The sequence below is a fragment of the Phocoena phocoena genome, chromosome 5 (genome assembly GCF_963924675.1).
Source record: "Phocoena phocoena chromosome 5, mPhoPho1.1, whole genome shotgun sequence".
Taxonomy (NCBI): Eukaryota; Metazoa; Chordata; class Mammalia; order Artiodactyla; family Phocoenidae; genus Phocoena; species Phocoena phocoena.
The window spans coordinates 29383676-29402744 of record NC_089223.1 but is presented as its reverse complement, the minus strand read 5'-3'; the positions used below and the strand labels follow the sequence as shown (position 1 = coordinate 29402744).

The following is a 19069-nucleotide window of genomic DNA, read 5'->3' as shown; positions in this document are numbered from 1 at the left end:
ATATAGTACCATGGGGACCATCACTTCTCTGAAAAGACCACCTGATTATCAGTCCTGGTGAGTAATGCAGTTGAGATCAGCATTGTAGCAAAACGTTTACTCACGGCATTATTATTTTCAATACACCAACCCATGAATCATGGGCAACAACTGGTCTCTTTTATTATGAGACATTAAAATCTCTCAACGATGTCATATGTGTTAATCCTCATTAACTGGAATAATAAATTGTTTAGAATTTAGGAAATGCTCTATAAAAATTGCTAATTGCCCTATTACACACTCTAGGTTTTCAAATATAGCTTTTATAAAATTTACCTTATAAGAGCTATCATTTGCTACCTAAATATTCAATACACCTATATGCATATATTCATATTATATGTTCGTCTGTGTGTGTGTGTGTGTGTGTGTGTGTGCGCGCACGCTTCCCTCTTACGCCCCTTTTGCCTCCTTTGCTCTCATGAATTTCAGGGTTCTGCCGCAGTAGTAAGATAATTATCTCTAGTTCAGGATACCATTTATGGTTCCTCTCCTCTTCATGCATCCATGTATACGTGTATTTTTACTCAAAGCCATCTCAAATGCTTTTCGACAACAGGTGGAAGTATGAATTATAACAGATGAATAACTAACGTTCAGAGAAAATCTGTTGCTGGCTGCTGCTCATGGAGGGTGGTGTTTCTCGAGCACTGAATGCACTGTGTTTGTTCAGGTAGTCACTCGGTAAATGTTAGATAAAATGACAGTGCAAATGCTGAACCAACAAGGGGGAAAGAAAAGAACCAACATGATCTAGGAATCTAGTCACTATCTGTCAGTCGCTGTGCAAGGTACTTGTGTAATGTCTTAACGCTTATCCTTAGAACAGTTCTTGGAGGCGGGGTGCACACCTAGGGTCCTGACATCCCAGTCCACATTTTGTGTACTGTACAATAATATCACCTTTCAAAGGGGGAGGCTTTAGTCAAAGTTGTAATTTTTCAAAATGATAGCTGCAAAGCTGAAACTATTCAATTCCTTGAAAAGATAGGAACTAGAGGTAGTCTCACACCAACTTGGGAGTCAAGGCAGAACCACACCAGGCTTTGTACAGGAAGAGAATCTATGCCCATTAATGAGCAGGGCTGGGAAGACTTAGACTGGCTTTGGAGTCAGCAGACAGGGAAGAACAGTGGTTCTCAGAACCTAGCCAACCACAGCTGGGAGGCCACAGGGCCCCCTACGTGGTTCCAGTCCCACAGGGCAGCAGCAGTAGGCACAACAGCCCTGGTCCCTCCCAAGGGAAGCAGCTGTGCAGCCAACTCCTCGCGGCCACAGAGACAAAGGAAAGATGCAGCAAACCCTCCACATTTGTACACCTGTTTAGAAGCCTTTGGCTCATCTGTGCCAACCATGTCCTTAATCACAGTAACAAGCAGAGGCAGATGTACCTTTGTGAACATGTAAAGGCAACCAAATGAGTTTATTTCACTCTGTATGAAGCCGAGACGACATGGTAGTAAAATGGGTGTTTGATTTTTAAGCTAAGTGGAACTATCACGTCAGTTCTCCTCCCTCCTCCCCATTTCCCCCAGGTTGGGAGAGTCTATAAATTTACCTCTCTTCAGGGGCTCTGTCTGTGATGCTAATTTAGAGTGACATATGTAAAATAATCCCCATCACCAGTACCCCAAGAATTCGCTCAAATTGGAGCTAAAATAAGGAGTCTACCACATACGGAGACTACACCTCCCCCAAGTTATCTTTTTCATTAAAAGGCACAATAGAGAGTCTTCTGAGACGCATTGTGGAACTTCTCCCAGGGCCTCTGGGCAGTGTTACATTTCAAACATTAAGTAAATATTGCAACATTTTCTCCACCATTATTTATTATCTCGGCTTACTGTATGCTACTCAACGATGGCTAGTATTCTATGCACATAGTGAAGGTTTTTGCTGGGATGTGGGAGCTATTAGCCTTTGTTTCCCAACCTCTGACGATGCATGTAAATACGTCTTTGAAGGAACAATCCACTTTTTAACGTAAACCATCCTCAGAAGCAAAACAAAACAATGCACAAAAATCTTTACAAACGTTATCTTCCTATTTCTTATGCAACCCGTATGTAATCTTTGTTTCTAATACATAAAAATGCTCTCTAGGTTACATTTCCCAGGGAAATATTTTTAAATACAACGTGAACATCACTTTTGTCTTGAACTGCACTGAACTTGCATTATTCAGTCATCTACCATTATTTATGTTAAGTGATTCATGATTCTAACTCCAAATAATTTACACATGAATCATTTCATGGCGGTGTTCCATGGTTTTGTATGTGAGAGTAAATGACAAAGAAAACTGCTCACTTGGCAAAGGATACCGCCCTATCCTTGGCCAGGGTGGTTTTTAACTGCCAAAAGAGAGAGAGAGAGAGACAGCCAGAGAGAAACAGATTCACGGAATAAACAGCTCTCTCAAACCAAACGAATCATCTTGTCTCCAGTCCTTCCCTCCTGTGTCCTTTGTCTCACTGAATGAACCTGGCTGCCCAGAGCAGACAGGAATTCCACCCGGACCCTCCTTCCTGCATCCCCCTGCACAGCCAATCCATCACAGATCCCTGCCAGGTCAGCCTTCTCAATAGCCTCGGGATATATCCATTCCCATTTTATCCCTTTTGCCAATCTCTTATCTAGACCTCCAGGCACTTGCACAGGCGGTTTTGTCTGGAGCTCTCTCTCCCCGCTTCTTGGTGAACTCCTATTTACCCCTCAGCACCACATGAGACCTCACCTCCTCCAGGTGGCCTCCCCTGCTCAACTGTGACTGGGTTAGGAGCCCCTCGAATTTGTTCTCAGTGCCCCTGCGCTCTGCTCCAACCACAGCCCTCACCCTGCTGTCCCGGAGCTTTCTGTTTACCTCGCCCTCTAGCAACTAGCACAGTTCGTTCTGAAGTGCTCAAGAAAGCGGAAGACATAAACACATCATGCCTGATCTCGGTCAACAGTGGCTTTACAGCTGGTATATATATTGTGGGGTGAGTACTGCTGAGGATCATGCAGTGAGAGAGATGAGATGCTCAGATCACTACATGTAATTTCTGCGGTAGATGAGTGTGGTTGGTTGAATAACGGCCACACAAAGTTACCAAGCCTTAATGCCTGGAACTTGTTAATATTACTGTATTTGAAAAAATGTCTTTGGAGATGTGATTAAAGATACTGCAACGAAGAGATAACAGTGGATTATCTGGGTGCCGTCACAAGTGTCTTTATGAGACAGAGGCAGAGGGAGATTTCACAGACAAAAGAGGAAAAACAGACACACAGAAGAGAGGGAGGTGAAGACGGAGGCAGGGTTTGGAGTGATGTGGCCACAAGCCAAGGAATACTGTCAGCCACTAGAAGCTACTTAGAATCAAGGTACAGATTCTCCCCTAAAGCTTCCAGAGGGAGTTTGCATTTCAGACTTAGCTGCCAGAACTGTGAGAAAATAAATTTCCGTTTTAAGCCAGTAAGTTTGTGGTAATTTATTCCAACAGCCTCAGGAAACTAATACAATATACATTGGGATTTATGTCCTGCCTGGACCCATATCATGTAGATAATGAATGCAGAACTCCGGGAAGAGAAGGAAAGACCACTTCTAAGCACCACAACAGAAAGCTCAGGGCTTCATACACTATGGGAATTCAATAAATATTTAGAATATTATTTAGAATACCAAGCTTGGAAGAATTCTTAAATTTACAAACACCATAGCCTTCTCAAAAGCCTCCTTAAATTTGGTCCCAAGGTAGATCTTGCAAAAATCTCCTACGTGGCATGTAAATCAATAAAGTTACAACACTCCTACACAACATACACAAAAATAAACTCAAAATGGCTTAAAGACTTAAATATAAGACAGGACACCATAAAACTCCAAGAAGAGAACACAGGCAAAACATTCTCTGACATTAATAATAGCAATGTTTTCTTAGGTCAGTCTCCCAAGGCAATAGAAATAAAAGCAAAAATAAACAAATGGGACCTGATTAAACTTATAAGCTTTTGCACAGCAAAGGAAACCATAAACTAAACAAAAAGACAACCTACGGACTGGGAGAAAATATCTGCAAAAATGATGCAACCAATGAGGATTTAATTTCCAAAATATATAAACAGCTCATACAACTCAATAACAAAATAACAAACAACCCAATCAAAACATGGGCAGAAGACCTAAACAGACATTTCTCCAAAGAAGACATACAGATGGCCAATAGGTACATGAAGGGATGCTCAACATCGCTAATTATCAGAGAAACGCAAATCAAAACTACATTCAGGTATCACTTCACATCAGTCAGAATGGCCATCATTAAAAAGTCTACAAATAATAAATGCTGGAGAGGGTGTCAAGAAAAGGGAACCCTCATACACTGTTGGTGGGAATTTAAATTGGTGCAGCTACTACAGAGAACAGTATGGAGGTTCCTTAAAAAACTAAAAATAGAGTTACCGTATGATCTAGCAATCCTACTCCTGGGCATATATCCAGAGAAAACTCTAATTTGAAAGGATAATGCAGCCCAGTGTTCATAGCAGCACGATATACTACAGCCAAGACATGGAAGCAACCTAAACGTCCATCAAAAAATGAATGGATAAAGAAAATGTGGTACATATATACAAGGGAATATTACTCAGCCATAAAAAGAATGAAATAATGCCATTTGCAGCAACATGGATGGACCTAGAGATTATCATACTAAGTGAAGTAAGTCAGACAGAAAAAGACAAATACCATATGATATCACTTATATGTGGAATCTAAAATATGACACAAATGAGCATATCTACAAAACAGAAACAGACTCACAGATATAGAAAACAAACTTATGGTTACCAAAGGGGAAAGGGGGTGGTAGAGGGATAAATTAGGAGTTTGGGATTAACAGATACAAGCTACTACATATAAAATACTGGGTTGACCAGAAAGTTTGTTTGGTTTAAAGTAAAAATAAAAGACACATTTTCACAAAGAACTTTACTGAACAACATATTCAGTAACCGAATGAACTTTTTGGCCAAACCAGTAGATAAACAACCAGGCCCTACTATATAGCACAGGGAACTACTACTGTATATTCAATATCTTGTAATAACCTATAATGAAAAAGAATATGAAAAAAAATACGTATGTATAACTGAATCTCTTTGCTGTAAACCAGAAACTAACACAACATTATAAATCAATTTAAGAAAATCTCCTACTGAGGGACTTTCCTGGTGGTCCAGTGGCCCACACTCCCAGGGCAGGGGGCCCAGGTTCGAACCCTGGTCAGGGAACTAGATCCTGCATGCATGCCGCAACTAAGAGTTTGTATGCCGCAACTAAGAGTTTGTATGCTGCAATTAAGAGTCCGCATGCTGCAATGAACATCCCGTGTACCGCAATGAAGACTCAGCACAGCAAAAATAAATAAATAATAAATAAATAAATATTTTTTAAAAAGAAAAAGAAAACTTCCTACTTGGAAGAACCCAACATGCTTTCCATCTTCTGGGCCTCTACTCAGGCTGCGCTGGCCGCCTCAAAAGCTTTTCTGTCATTACTGCCTACTCAAGCCGTACCTACTGCTCAAATCCAGCTCGAACGCTTCTTGCTCTAAGGCATCTCCACTGAGCACCTACTTCTCTCTCATGTGCTACCCTGAACTCCCATAACACTTTTACAGAACTGGTATTGTTAAGTTACCTTATTCCTAGCACAGTATCTTGCACAAACGTCAAATGTTAGGTAAACAAGTGAATTAATCTTGTACATTACAGAAAAGCAAACAGAAAACTGGAGGTTAAGAATTTTTCCCAGGTTCTTATTATAGGAACAAATGCATAAGTTGAACTTGGAGAGGGATCATGGTAGATTGGCCAGTGTAGACTGGCTGTTCAACCAACTAGCCCAAAGGTCCAATCACTGCTCTGCTTCTGTGTGACTTTTGGGAAGCTATTTAATTTGAATTTCTGTTTCTTTATCTGTAAAATCAGTACATCTGTTTTGCAAGTCATTAAAGATAATGTGCAAAATTTCTGTATGTCCAAGCCTGGATAGATAATACATTTTGATAAATGGATAGATAATACATTTTGGATAGATAATACATTTTGATAAATGGCTGATATTATTTTCATCATTATTACTTTTCTGTATACAACCCACAAGGCAGAGGTAACGAACGATGCCCCCGAAGAGTGGCTGAATACCTCCCCTTAGATTTTGTTTTAAAAAAGCAAATTCTGGGCTTCCCTGGTGGCACAGTGGTTGAGAATCTGCCTGCCAATGCCGGGGACACGGGTTCGAACCCTGGCCTGGGAAGATCCCACATGCCGCAGAGCAACTGGGCCCGTGAGCCACAACTACTGAGCCTGCGCATCTGGAGCCTGTGCTCTGCAACGAGAGGCCGCAACAGTGAGAGGCCCGTGCACCGCGATGAAGAGTTGCCCCTGCTGCCAAAAAAAAGCAAATTCTCTATATCAATTTTTTTCCTAAATATAAACTTTAGTGGAAAAATCTACCTATTTAGAACAAGTATGGGATTAACAGATACAAACTACTTTACATAAAATAGATAAGTAACAAGGATTTACTGTATAGCACAGGGAATTATATTCAATATCCTATAATAACCTATAATGAAATATAATCTGAAAAAATTACTGAACCACTTTGCTGTACAACTGAAACTAACACAATATTGTAAGTCAACTATCCTTCAGTTTTTTTTTAAGTTTTAATATTATAATTTTATATAGTCAATGTGGAAATAATTGTTCAAATAAGCAAAATATAAGGATGGAAATAAGTATATGATCGTGAATTATAAAAATAAAATGACATTCAATAACAAAGAAAAATAAGATCCAAATGTTTGAAGTGACCTATTCATTTGCCTCAACACTTAATGTACCAGACTGAATTTTTTTACATAAAGATTTTTTTTCAACTACTGAGACAGCTGCTTAAATTTTAATCATGTAAACAATATCCTTACCAGAGCAATTATTTTTAAACTTTTTTGAAAAAATACTTTAATACAGTTGGTTAGAACTTGGCTTCCCAAATTATGACACATTCTGCTTAAATCACACAGTACCAGATACAAAGAGCAACACCTACTTACATATGGAGACAGGCTTTGCAGCTGAAAATGTAATAAAATTGTTAGCACAATAACTAAAAACACATAGAATTATTTAAAGAAAATTACATTTAGAAAAACCTTATTCAAAGAAAAGGGGGGCATTTTGCACAGACTCTGCTTCATTAGCTGTCACAATGTAGTAAAAAAAAAAAAAAAAAAAAGTATATGACACATTTGTCTATTGGATTTTCCATTCTGGGTCTCTGAGAAGACTCTTCTAACACTGTATCATAATATTTTAAGTTTCCTGTTAAAAATACACAATTTTGTAAATGTCTGATGAAGAATAGTTTTAGGAGTTCCATAAATATAAAACCACTACTATCACGTCAAATCCTCCTAGCTATAACTTCTGAATTCCTCTGGCATATTAATAATATTGACAGTTAACACGTGTTAAATCCTTGTTATATACTGGTGCTTTTCTACATGTTTTCTATGCCTTAATTCAATTAATTCACAATAACCTATGCCTTCGATATTATTAACAACTGCATTTTATAGGAAGAAACAGAGGCACAGAGGGGTTAACTAATTTTTTCAAGGTCGTACAGCAAAAAGAGGCAGAGCCAGGATTAAACTTTATACAATCTGGCTCTAGAGTAGTACTGTTCAATAGAAATGTGATCCACATATGTAAATTTAAGTTTTCTAGTAGCCATGTTAAAAAATATAAAAAGCAGGTAAAATATATAACTTATTTAACCCAATATATCCAAGATATTATCATTTCAACATGTAATCAAATATAAAAGATATTAATGAAGTATCTTACATTCTTCTTTCTGCTTAAGTCTTCAAAATCTGTTGTGTTTTACACTGAGAGTACGTTTCAGTTCAGACTGGCCATACTTCAAGTGCTCAGCACCACAAGTGCGAGCAACTCAGAGTTGGACCATGAGATCTAGAGCCTTCTCTCTCTTTTTTTCAATTAATTAATTAATTTATTTATTTTTGGCTGTGTTGGGTCTTCGTTGCTGTGCGTGGGCTTTCTCTAGTTGCAACGAGCAGGGGCTACTCTTCATTGCGGTGCACGGGCTTCTCATTGCGGTGGCTTCTCTTGTTGCGGAGCATGGGATCTAGGCACACAGGCTTCAGTAGTTGTGGCTCGCGGGCTCTAGAGTGCCAGCTCAGTAGTTGTGGCGCACAGGCTTAGTTGCTCCGCAGCATGTGCGATTTTCCCAGACTAGGGCTCGAACCCGTGTCCCCTGCATTGGCAGGTGGATTCTTAACCACTGCGCCACCTTCTAGGGAAGGCCCTAGAGCCTGCTCTCTTAACTGCTATGCTACTTGCCAGAAAGGAATCTAAAAAGGTCTTTGTCATCACTATTGTAGAATATTTATCCTTTCAAACATAGTTGAAATGGCAGTAATCTAGCAGCATTCTATCATTTGATTTTTTTCCCAGTCCCATCTTCAGAGTAGGACAGAGAAAAAAGTTCTTCCATTTGGGAAGACAATCCATGGTGTTTCTGCACATCCCACATCATCTTTAGTTACAAACTATCTTTCCAAGTATGTCTGTATAGCAAACATCCTTGGAAGACAGAGACAGGGTCTCCCCCAGGGGTGGAGGGCGATTTGTTTCCTGACCATGATAATAAAAATAATGCTCTCCTCCGGGGCAGAGGCTGGGTAGGATGCTAGTGGCCCCCTCATAAGATTGGGGGGTTCCTAAGCTTGGGGGTCCTCCACTGTGACACAAATCCACTGTATGGACAGCATCCAGCTGGGCCCCTCTGCATCACTTCTGTGGGCTTTGGGAACCAGTGCAAGCATGGAGCTCATGCTATCTGCTATGGCACCAGTAGTAGTTTTTGTCTGACCCAGGAATCTTGTGTCTTCTGCCACATCTACAAAGCTGGAAGGCTAATTTCTTAGTTTGAAAAGTCTCAGAACCCTCACAGTTCTTGAGGCACCTTTTGTGTGTTGCTGGGTTTTGATACAGACATCTCCCAGAGAGAAGAACTTGTATTTTTCAATGGTTAGGACAGAGATCAAATCAATTTACTGTTTTAGGATTAAGGTTTCTGAAAAATGGCAGGGGAAAAAAAAGCTTGATAAGGTTTCCCCCGCTACTATCAGCAGACTATTCCTATTATGATCTTGTCAAATCACCACTTAAATTCCTTCACCGCAGTAAACATCTCTAAGTTTTTTCAGTTTCTTTTACAAAACAGTTATGTATACTTTACCTTTCCACAACATTTGGCTTTGTCTATAATCTTTAGGGCAAACTCCTTTCCTGTGGACCTATGGAATAATCAGAGGAAGGCCATTTAAAGACATAAATCAAAGACACCATCCATCCTGATTTCCTCTACAGCACAGACCCAGGGAAAAAAGAGTGGCTTCCTTCTCTATACACCAGAGGGGATGCTGAGTGGGGTCAGGGAGAAAAATACCCACAAAAGATTTTTTTAAAACCCACAAAGCCACACTGTCAATCTCCTTTTATAAGTATTAATCATTACAATATTAAGTAACTCACATATTTAAAGTATTTAAATTCTGTTGTATCAGACTTGGACAAGAAGCTGTTCTTCCATACTTAAATCTCAAAAATAGTTCTCTTAGGAGACAGAATAAAATTAAGAAAAATGAATCAAAGTAACAGAAACTTTTCTTTTATCAATGTCTTTACATGAGTCCATTAGTCACTAATTAGCCCATAATTCAAAACTGAAAAGTCCCTAGACTTTCAGTTTCTATTTCTCAGCCAAAACTCCACTTAGGATCTGGTGCCACCTTATCCACACCTTTAAACGTCCGTATCTGGTACTAGAGATGTCATTCATTTGACACAAGAGTCCTGATGTTGTTATTTAACTTTTAATCACCTTTAGTATAATTGAATCTGAACATGTCAAAAATACATCTTTTAGAATAGGAAAGCAGTTCAAGAAAGAACACTGTGGTATTCTTGGAATAGGTTAGTTCTCTCAAGCACAAGCTGCTTTTGCCAGGTGGTCACAGTACACACTGATGAGACCGGCCTTGGAAGAATAACTTTTATTTAAACTGCTTCTCCATAATAGAAACCAAACACTGCCTCAGATTTCTAATGAGTCTTTAGAAGTCATATTTTAGATGCTTGTTGCTTGAGCAGCAATCTGTGTACCAGAGCTAAGCAGAGGGGCTTAGAAGACAGGGAGCTACTTTGTATACCATATAAGGAGCAGTAAAGCTTCACTGGAGATGTAGCAGAACAAGAAAACTGTAGTCACCAGAACTTTCTGGAAAACTCCCCCTCACCCATCTCCCACCACCACAACAAAAATTACCACTTAGAGCAGCTAGAATAACAGGCTATAAACACAAAGACTCTAATCTGAGTCTTTTCCAGTTTTAATATTGTTTACAAAAGGCCTGGAATGTAAAAGAATGGATTTGTTACCATCTGAGAAATTAGGACCTTAAACAAAATAAGGCTGGACAAGCAAAAATATAATTTTAATATGAGCAAAAGTTGGCTGATTCTGATACTGAATAAAGTCAGAGCTCATGTACCTGAACTACTGATAATATGCAATTAATTATTAGCTGAGAGGGTTAATGACTTACTATAAGTACAGCACTGAGAATAGAGCCTGGCACAGAAGTGCTATAGGAGATTTTTTTTTTTTTTTTTTAATGAACCGTACTCTTTCCCATTTTTCTCCGGCTCATGGATGAGACCTGATATATCTCCCAAAGTACAAAGCAGGTTTATATTCTACATATATTTTCCCCTGTCAAGTTGCGTGTGGGCATGCAAAACACTAGCCCTAAGAGTAGACTCTTTAAGAAGGCCTTTCGTTCATTCAGATAAGAATAAACTCCAAAGGAGAAATGTATGTGTCGGTGAACAAACGATTATCCTCACTACCCACTCACCGGTCCATGCACTCTTTGACTACTGCAAAGTTGCCATCACCAATAACCTTCCCGATTTTGTACTTCTCAAGAAGAGTTGACGATTCAGAGCACCTGTTTCCATTCACACCTGCAAAAACGGATAAACACAAAGTCTAGTGAACACATCACATTTCACCTTGATTCCTACAGATTGGTGAAATAATAAATCACAATGGAGTTATTTCTAAATCTGTGGTAAAACTAAAGAAAATCCTCTGAGCATATTCTCTGAATAGAACACCTGAACCACCAATTTCCTTTTGGCCTTGTTGGTTGGAATCAGAAACCAACAAAATCAATAAACCTGACAAATCCCTGAAATATCAGCTGAAAATAAGTGATTAGCTTTGGGTAAAAGGGAAGTCTAACCAAAACTTTGTAAACTTTTTGTCAACTCTGGAGAAAGGGGGAGGGGATGATGATGGGGACTTGATCTTAGAAATTTTCTCTTCAAGATTTTCTAGTAGGGCTTCCCTGGTGGAGCAGTGGTTGAGTCCCCTGCATGGGTTCGTGCCCCGGTCCGGGAAGATCCCACATGCCGCGGAGCCGCTGGGCCTGTGAGCCATGGTCACTGAGCCTGCGTGTCTGGAGCCTGTGCTCCGCAACGGGAGAGGCCACAACAGTGAGAGGCCCGCGTACCGCAAAAAATATATATATATATATACATATATATATATATATATTTTTTTTTCTAGTAAAGAAAATTCTGGCCACTTAGGTATACCTTGTTAAGGCTAATTTCTGGCTCAAAGTGTCCTCAAAAAGGAGGGGGGGGAGGGGCAGGAGAAGGAAGTGGTTAAGATCGACCACTTTTCACAATGTATCCCCAGTGCCCTGTACATAGCTGACATCAAACAAAGAAACCCACTTAAAGTTATCTAAGAACAAGGAAAGTCTACATTTAGGAATTGTGAGCAGATTGCACCTAAGGAAAAATAAAGGAAACCCAAGACTAAAATCTGAAATCGGATAGCTTAATTAATGAGATTCTATACATATTGATGTGACCCCTGCCCCATAAGGCTAAACAGGCTAACTGGTGTCATGATCCCATTGCTGTTTAGGGAGATAATTCAGCACAAGTGGGTTTGGGGGGCGACCAAGTTCACATGGATGGCTTCCCTTACAAAAGTAACCATAGGGCTTCCCTGGTGGCGCAGTGGTTGAGAATCTGCCTGCTAATGCAGGGGACACGGGTTCGAGCCCTGGTCTGGGAAGATCCCACATGCCGCGGAGCAACTAGGCCCATGAGCCACAACTACTGAGCCTGCGCGTCTGGAGCCTGTGCTCTGCAACAAGAGAGGCCGCGATAGTGAGAGGCCCGCACACCATGATGAAGAGTGGTCCCCGCTCGCCGCAACTAGAGAAAGCCCTCGCACAGAAACGAAGACCCAATACAGTCAAAAATAATAAATAAATAATTTTTTAAAAAAAAAGTAATCATAGGCTGAGAACTACCTTCAGGACTCATGCAACGATCAAGTTCAGGCCCGCCATTTACATTGGAAGAAGATCGGCCATGTGCAGAAACCTGCTGAAAGAGGAGAGTGCCCATCATTATCAGGATAAGTTTCCGAATCTTTAGCTAGCTCATCCTTAAGAGAACAGAAAATGCTTATATAATAGAATGCAAGAAAAGTAAAATAAAATGGTACAGAAACAGAGGAAGCACTCCCTTGCTTCTCATCTCACCTTTCTCCCTATATACAATCCCATTAATACAGATCTTCCTTAGATACAGTATTTTCAATTCATATTAGTATCAGGAAAATTGATGTATGTTACTCTTCTTTGATACTGTGTTACTTTTGATCTCAACGATGTAAAATAAGGAGACTTTCACGGCATCACCCACGAACAAGGTAGTTACTAGCGGCACAAGAAGGCTTAGAACTATAGATAATTACAAGAATGTCAGCACAGAGTCCCCAGATCCCACATTCCCCACCCTTCCCCACACCCTGGCTGACCACCAGAGTCCCTGCTAGGGTCGAGCTCTTCTCAGAAGTCCAGCCCCATGTCCGGGAGTGCATCACCTTCCACACCCTCCTGTAGTTTCAGGACCCAGAGAACAGCCCTGGCTCAATCAACTCCTTTGCCACCCTAAGACAGCAGGAATTCCTCTGAAGCATTATAAGGAGCTTTTTTTACTAGGAACCAGAGGGGAATAAGAGATAAAGCTTTTAGGTAGGTTCCAACTTCACAAAAAGCTGAAGTTCCCAGTCTAACACAGAAATATCTCTAGTTCTTAGGTAAACTGAAAAACTCATATTATGGCTATTATTCATATATTTATTACTATTTTGTTTTATTATTTATTTTCTTTATTATTCTGTAGGCTTATGGAATTTTTTCTTAATTTCCAAGGGCTATTACACTTTCAAACTCAATCTTTTCTCTTTCATCTTTAATTTTCTTTCTTCTCTTTCAAAAAAAAAAAAAAAAGTATTCCTTTCAGGAGTTTAAACATCAAAAGACTTACCAAATACTGAGAAGCACCTTTGGCATGTTTTGTGCTGGTATGTTTACATGCTTGCCTCTATGCCAAACTATCCTGGCAGCTTCTGCCCCAGAGCAGCTGTGCCTTCTTCATCCCTGCATCCTCCATGTGTAGCACAGGGTCTGGTGCACACACTACTTAATTCACACTTGCTAAATGAAAGCACAGATAGCACAGGTCTAGGGCAGGGACCTACCCTTCCCACAGTGCCCACAAGCTGGAGACACTGAGTCCACTCTCTTCCTCTGGGTGAAGTGGAGAACCCCACAGATGCTGAGTTTGGTGCAATCCAGGAAAACCCAATACTTACAACATTCCTTCAAACAGGATCACCCAGAAGTTCTTTGGGGATAAAATACGAGCCTCAAGAATGAGAGGCACGTAAAAATTAGGCTGTTTTCTCAGGTCCCACGTAACCACACCTGTGTAGACAGTAAAACCAGGAGCGGCGTGTCCTGCTAGGAAACCCAGGGCCACGGAAAAGCAGTGGTGACAGCCACCAAATGAGCCCCCTCCTGAGGGGCAAACACACCTCTCATAAGTGTCTGTGTCCTACACGCTGACAGGGGAGTAGTCGTGCAGGAACGTGGGTGTGCGTGTGGGTCGCTTTCTGGCCACCCTTAGCCTGATGAAAATGCTGCAGCCGGATGAACACCTGGCTCCTCAATCACTGTTTCCTCACAATACAGGTAATTTGGTGGACAAAGTTTTTCAAAATGGAGTTTTGTTTGTTTTATTCTTTTTTTTTTTTTTTTTTCTGCTGAAATTGAAGGCAACTCCAAATCCAGCAGGAGTCTATGCTAGGATGTTTAAAAGCTAGACTTTTAAAATCAAGCCCCAGAGAGGGAACATAAAAGGAAGCTGAAAAGAAAACCACAGCATTCTCTGCTCCATTCATGGCCACAGCAACTACCCCAGTCCTGGTCGTCCTCGGCTTCTCTCGGCACCTCTACCAGAGGCCTCCTCAGTTCCATCAGTCTCTCCCACTCCACAATTATAGCCAGAGAAGCTTTTCCGAAGAATAGTTCTGACATCGCCCCTAGGATCCCAGAAACTCATTTGGTCTTCGTTAGCAACAGAACCCACACGTCTTCAGCATGGCACTCAGGTCGTGATTCATCCCCTTACCTACTTGTCCAACTTGTTTCCCACCACTTTTTTTCATGTATTTCATACTTACATTAACTCCAATAATCTTTCTTTTTTTAAAAATTTTTTTGGGCTTCCCTGGTGGTGCAGTGGTTGGGAGTCCGCCTGTCGATGCAGGGGACACGGGTTCGGGCCTTGGTCCGGGAGGATCCCACATGCCGCGGAGCGGCTGGACCTGTGAGCCATGGCCACTGGGCCTGTGCGTCCGGAGCCTGTGCTCCGCAACGGGAGAGGCCACAGCAGTGAGAGGCCCATGTACGCAAAAAAAAAAAAAAAAAAATTTTTTTTTGAGTAGCTTCATTTATTTGTTTATTTTGGGCTGTGTTGGGTTTTCGTTGCTGCGCGCGGGCTTTCTCTACTTGCGGTGAGCGGGGGGCTACTCTTCGTTGCGGTGCGCAGGCTTCTCACTGCAGTGGCTTCTCTTGTGGAGCACAGGCTCTAGGCACATGGGCTTCAGTAGTTGTGACACGCGGGCTCAGCAGTTGTGGCACGTGGGCTCTAGAGCACAGGGTCAGTAGTTGTGGCGCACGGGCTTAGTTGATCTGCGGCATGTGAGAACTCTCCAGACCAGGGCTTGAACCCGTGTCCCCTGCATTAGCAAGCGGATTCTTAACCACTGCGCCACCAGAGAAGTCTCCAATAATCTTTTGGTTTTCTTTGAAACGTTGCTAAAACTTCCTAAGTCTTAATTTTCTGCTCTGAATATAGGGATAGGAGCAGCAGCTAGCGCAAAGATATGCTAAAGAATTAAAATTAGCTCATGCACGTAAAATCATTTAGCACAATCACTGACATGTAACAATAACTCAATATTAGTTATTAGTATTTTTCCTCAAAACGCCTAGCATAGGGTCTTGAAGTGAGTGTCAGAGAAATGCTTTTGAGTTATTGAATGTACAATGGCTATAAGAGATCTTTTGCTAAATAATTCATTCGAAGTCTGTTCCATTTCTAATCCAACTCTTCCTAGATTGAAAACTGTCAGTCATGGGAATAAGAGATCCAAATTAAACTCGTATCAGCCACGTTCTTAATGGAATAAAGATAAGAAGAATGTCATTTTGGGGAAAGTTTTAGATCTCAAAAGATAACTGGAAAGATCCCCTTTGATCACGACTTGCCTTTAGGTTACAGGGATGGGGGAGGTGGACTGTCGATGTCCGGGAGCAGCAGTGGACAGTGGCTGGCTTGCCTGAATGTCTATATCTCACAGCCCAGAATGGGGCCGCCTCACAGCCTCAGGACACAGCTGGCTGGGTCCAGCCTGGGCACTGAAGGAACCATCTGCCTTCCCAACACTCAGAGCCGGTGGGAGTGTGCAGTGTGCAGACCCCACGCCCACTGCTGAGGTCCGAAGACCTGCCTTCCCCCAGGCCTGCTTGCTCAGCTCTCCTGGAAGCAGGTAACGTTCTTCTCACAGGTCTCTTTCTTGAGCTAATTTGAGTAAGTTAGTTCATCACAAGCTGATATGTTCTGACTCAAGGGCTAAGAAGTCTTGGAAGGAGCTAAAATGCAGGCATTTTTACCTCTTTGTACATTTTCACATGGATGCGTGACTCTCTGGAGTGTTTACTGAGCTCCTGTCAACCCCTGTAACTTTCTCAATGTTTCTTTTGATTAAACCCCCATTCCCAGATATCCTGATTCCCTGTACAGTCCAGCAATTACAAACCTGGTTTGTGTTGGGATTCAGAGGTGGCAAGGAGTCAGAACAGGTGGTGGAAGCTGGTCCTCCAGCAACTGGGCTGAAGCCCGGCCTCAGAGGTTGCCTCATGGGCAGTGTGAGGGCGCAGGCCCACGTGAGAGGCTACTTTCATGTGTACCTGACAAAAGTTTTCACTAAATCACCAGGAAATGCAGCTTTCTTAGCAAGGAATGATGGCAAGAAGATTACTTTTCAAGACTCTCAAACAGAATGATTTTTTTTCAAAGTGCTAAACCCCAAGCATTTAAAAACTAGAGAGTTAACAGAAGTGACATAACTGATTACCTGCCCCAATATGTTTCTTTATTTGAAAAGAAAGCTTTCATGCAGAAAATGAAAACATAAAGAAATGAGGGAATCATCTTATTATAACACAGCTCAACAGACTGGACATGATTAGACCCACAGACAGTTTTCCTTTCCTCCCTCAGCTACAACCTGTGCTGGCTGCAAAGGATGCAAAGATGTAGGGCCAAGGTCATTACTGCCGGAAGCTTGCAGTCTCAGGAAGAGGCATGTGTGCACCCTTAAAATCCTTCCCAGAAACCTCACCTAACCATTTGAAGGTTCCTTCTGATGGTTACAAACGCCCGTGAGGATCCATGCGATGGAACCACTTCGCTACAGCACGAATCTGCACTGGGTGTGCTGGAATCACACCGCTAGCAATTAAGCTCACGTGACCTCCTGGCAACGAAGCCTGGTGCTGTGAGAATCCAAGAAAAGCTGGGTATTCACCAAGATCTCTGGACAGATCCCTGGCAAACGTGAAGTGTCTGTTTTTATATATAAAGCAAAGCATTCCCGGTGCCCTGAGAGACATGCAGACAAAAGAGGAAGGAAAACACTAGGGCGAAAGCTATGACTACAAAATTCCCACCATTTACCAGGCAGAATTTATGGATTTCCCTGTCCCTTGTAAGAGAACTATTCTCTTATTGAAGCAAGGAGAGATTAAAATATGGCATTCCTGATTAAAACCTGCCCCATTTCTATTGTTCAACTAAACATTTTTTTTTTAATCTCTTAAAATTCTAATGAGCTTTCATGCTTCCATCAGCAACCAGGATGCTGAGACAGCACGAAGACTGTGCCTAGATGCTGCATTTGGGTGAGCTGCTCCTCAGTAAAGCATAAACGGATGGCAGCAACTGGGTTCTTTCAAGATATCTTCCATAATTACTAACTGGTTCAAAAAGATGTGATGATGTTTAGGGGTGGGGAGCAGAGGGGACATATTTCCTGGTGAGTGAAGGAAGGAAAGTGATTAAAAAGACTGAAGACATTGCCGAGCACATTCTCTGGGACCTGCTCCACTGCGTCACCACCTACCTACTCTCTGGCAGCAGTGGCTCCGTTTTTATGAGTATGCAAGGCAGGAAAATGCACAAGAAGCCACTTCTGCTAAGAACTTTTTAAAAAAGACTTGAAAACAAGCAGAAAAAGCTATACAGTACTCTCAACTAGCTTCATTTAAAAGGGCATTCAGGGTTAAGTACATTTGATAATCATTAACATGCCAGCTTTCCACATTTTTAGTAAGGAAGTTAAGTCAAAGTGTCCTACATTAAATTTCTTACTATTTCTACAAAACTTAGAATTTAAAGAGAATGTTAAGTGCTATACTAAAATTGTGAAGTTTTGTTCAGAAATAGGCAATTCTCAAAAAAATATAGCAAAAATAGTTCTCTTAATGCTACTTAATAGAACTACTTAATAGTCCCAACTTCATTTTGGTTTTTCATAAAAGGAAGCATTTGAACAGAATCTAGCAGATATACTTGTGTAGTGAGTTGACTTTCTTGAATGCATCTTGGAAAACAGCATTATGATTCAATTTTTAAGTGGCCTACTGCAGGGGTCAGAAACATTTTCTGTAAAGGGCCAGAGAGTCATTTTAGCCTTTGTGGGTCATATGGTCTTTGTCACAACTACTCAACTCTGCTGTTGTAGCGTGAAAACAGCCATAGACCAAATGGAAACAAATGAGCATGGCTGTGTTCCAATAAAACTTTATTGAGAAAAACAGGCGTTGGGCCAAATGTGGTCACAGGCAAATAAATCCCCGGTCTACAAGAACTTTCTTAGGAAAGCTTTTCCTCCAATATCATTCTTACGCTTTTAAACGCTTAGAACAGAATAAACCCCAGGGTATGGTTGTTATAAAGCAGTGGTTCTCTGTCCTTGGCTGTACATTAGAATTACGAGGGAAGATTTGAAAAATTCTATTGCCAAGCTGCACCGCAGATTAAAGAATTCTTGCGTGTAGGGCCCAGGCATCAATATTTTTTTAAGCTTCACAGAAGGTCTAATGTGTAGCTAAGGTTGAGAACCTCTGTGGAGGAAGTTTCTGGCAGTAATCGTAATTAATTGTCCAGCTATCTTAATTTAAGTTCTCTCTATCACTCATCCAGTAATCTAGCCATTGTGAGTTATCAATAGCCCAAGAACAATGTTCTCTTTGTAAGAAAAGGAAAGAAGCAACTCATTACAGTTTACTGAATACCTACTTTGTGCCAAGTCCTAAAATGAGTACTTTTATATCTTATGAATTAGGTATTATCATCATCTCCATCCATCTGTGAAGAAACCAAAGCTCAGAGAGGTTATATAACTTGCCCAAATGCCACAGCAAATGTGGATTCA

At 41.1% G+C, this 19069-nt stretch overlaps 1 protein-coding gene across 2 annotated transcripts in view; it reads right to left on the bottom strand.

Annotated features, from left to right (window-relative positions):
• Positions 1-19069, bottom strand: part of DCLK2 (doublecortin like kinase 2) — a 152885-nt gene that overhangs the window by 22944 nt on the left and 110872 nt on the right. Inside the window, exons 6-8 of one of the 2 annotated variants that reach the window (XM_065877312.1) lie at positions 12528-12603; positions 11049-11157; positions 9368-9425 (exon numbers count right to left, since the gene is read on the bottom strand). In XM_065877312.1, the coding sequence (XP_065733384.1) occupies positions 9368-9425; positions 11049-11157; positions 12528-12603 (243 nt within the window). The remainder of the gene's footprint in view (positions 1-9367; positions 9426-11048; positions 11158-12527; positions 12604-19069) is intronic. The other variant, XM_065877311.1, reaches the window with a different exon arrangement.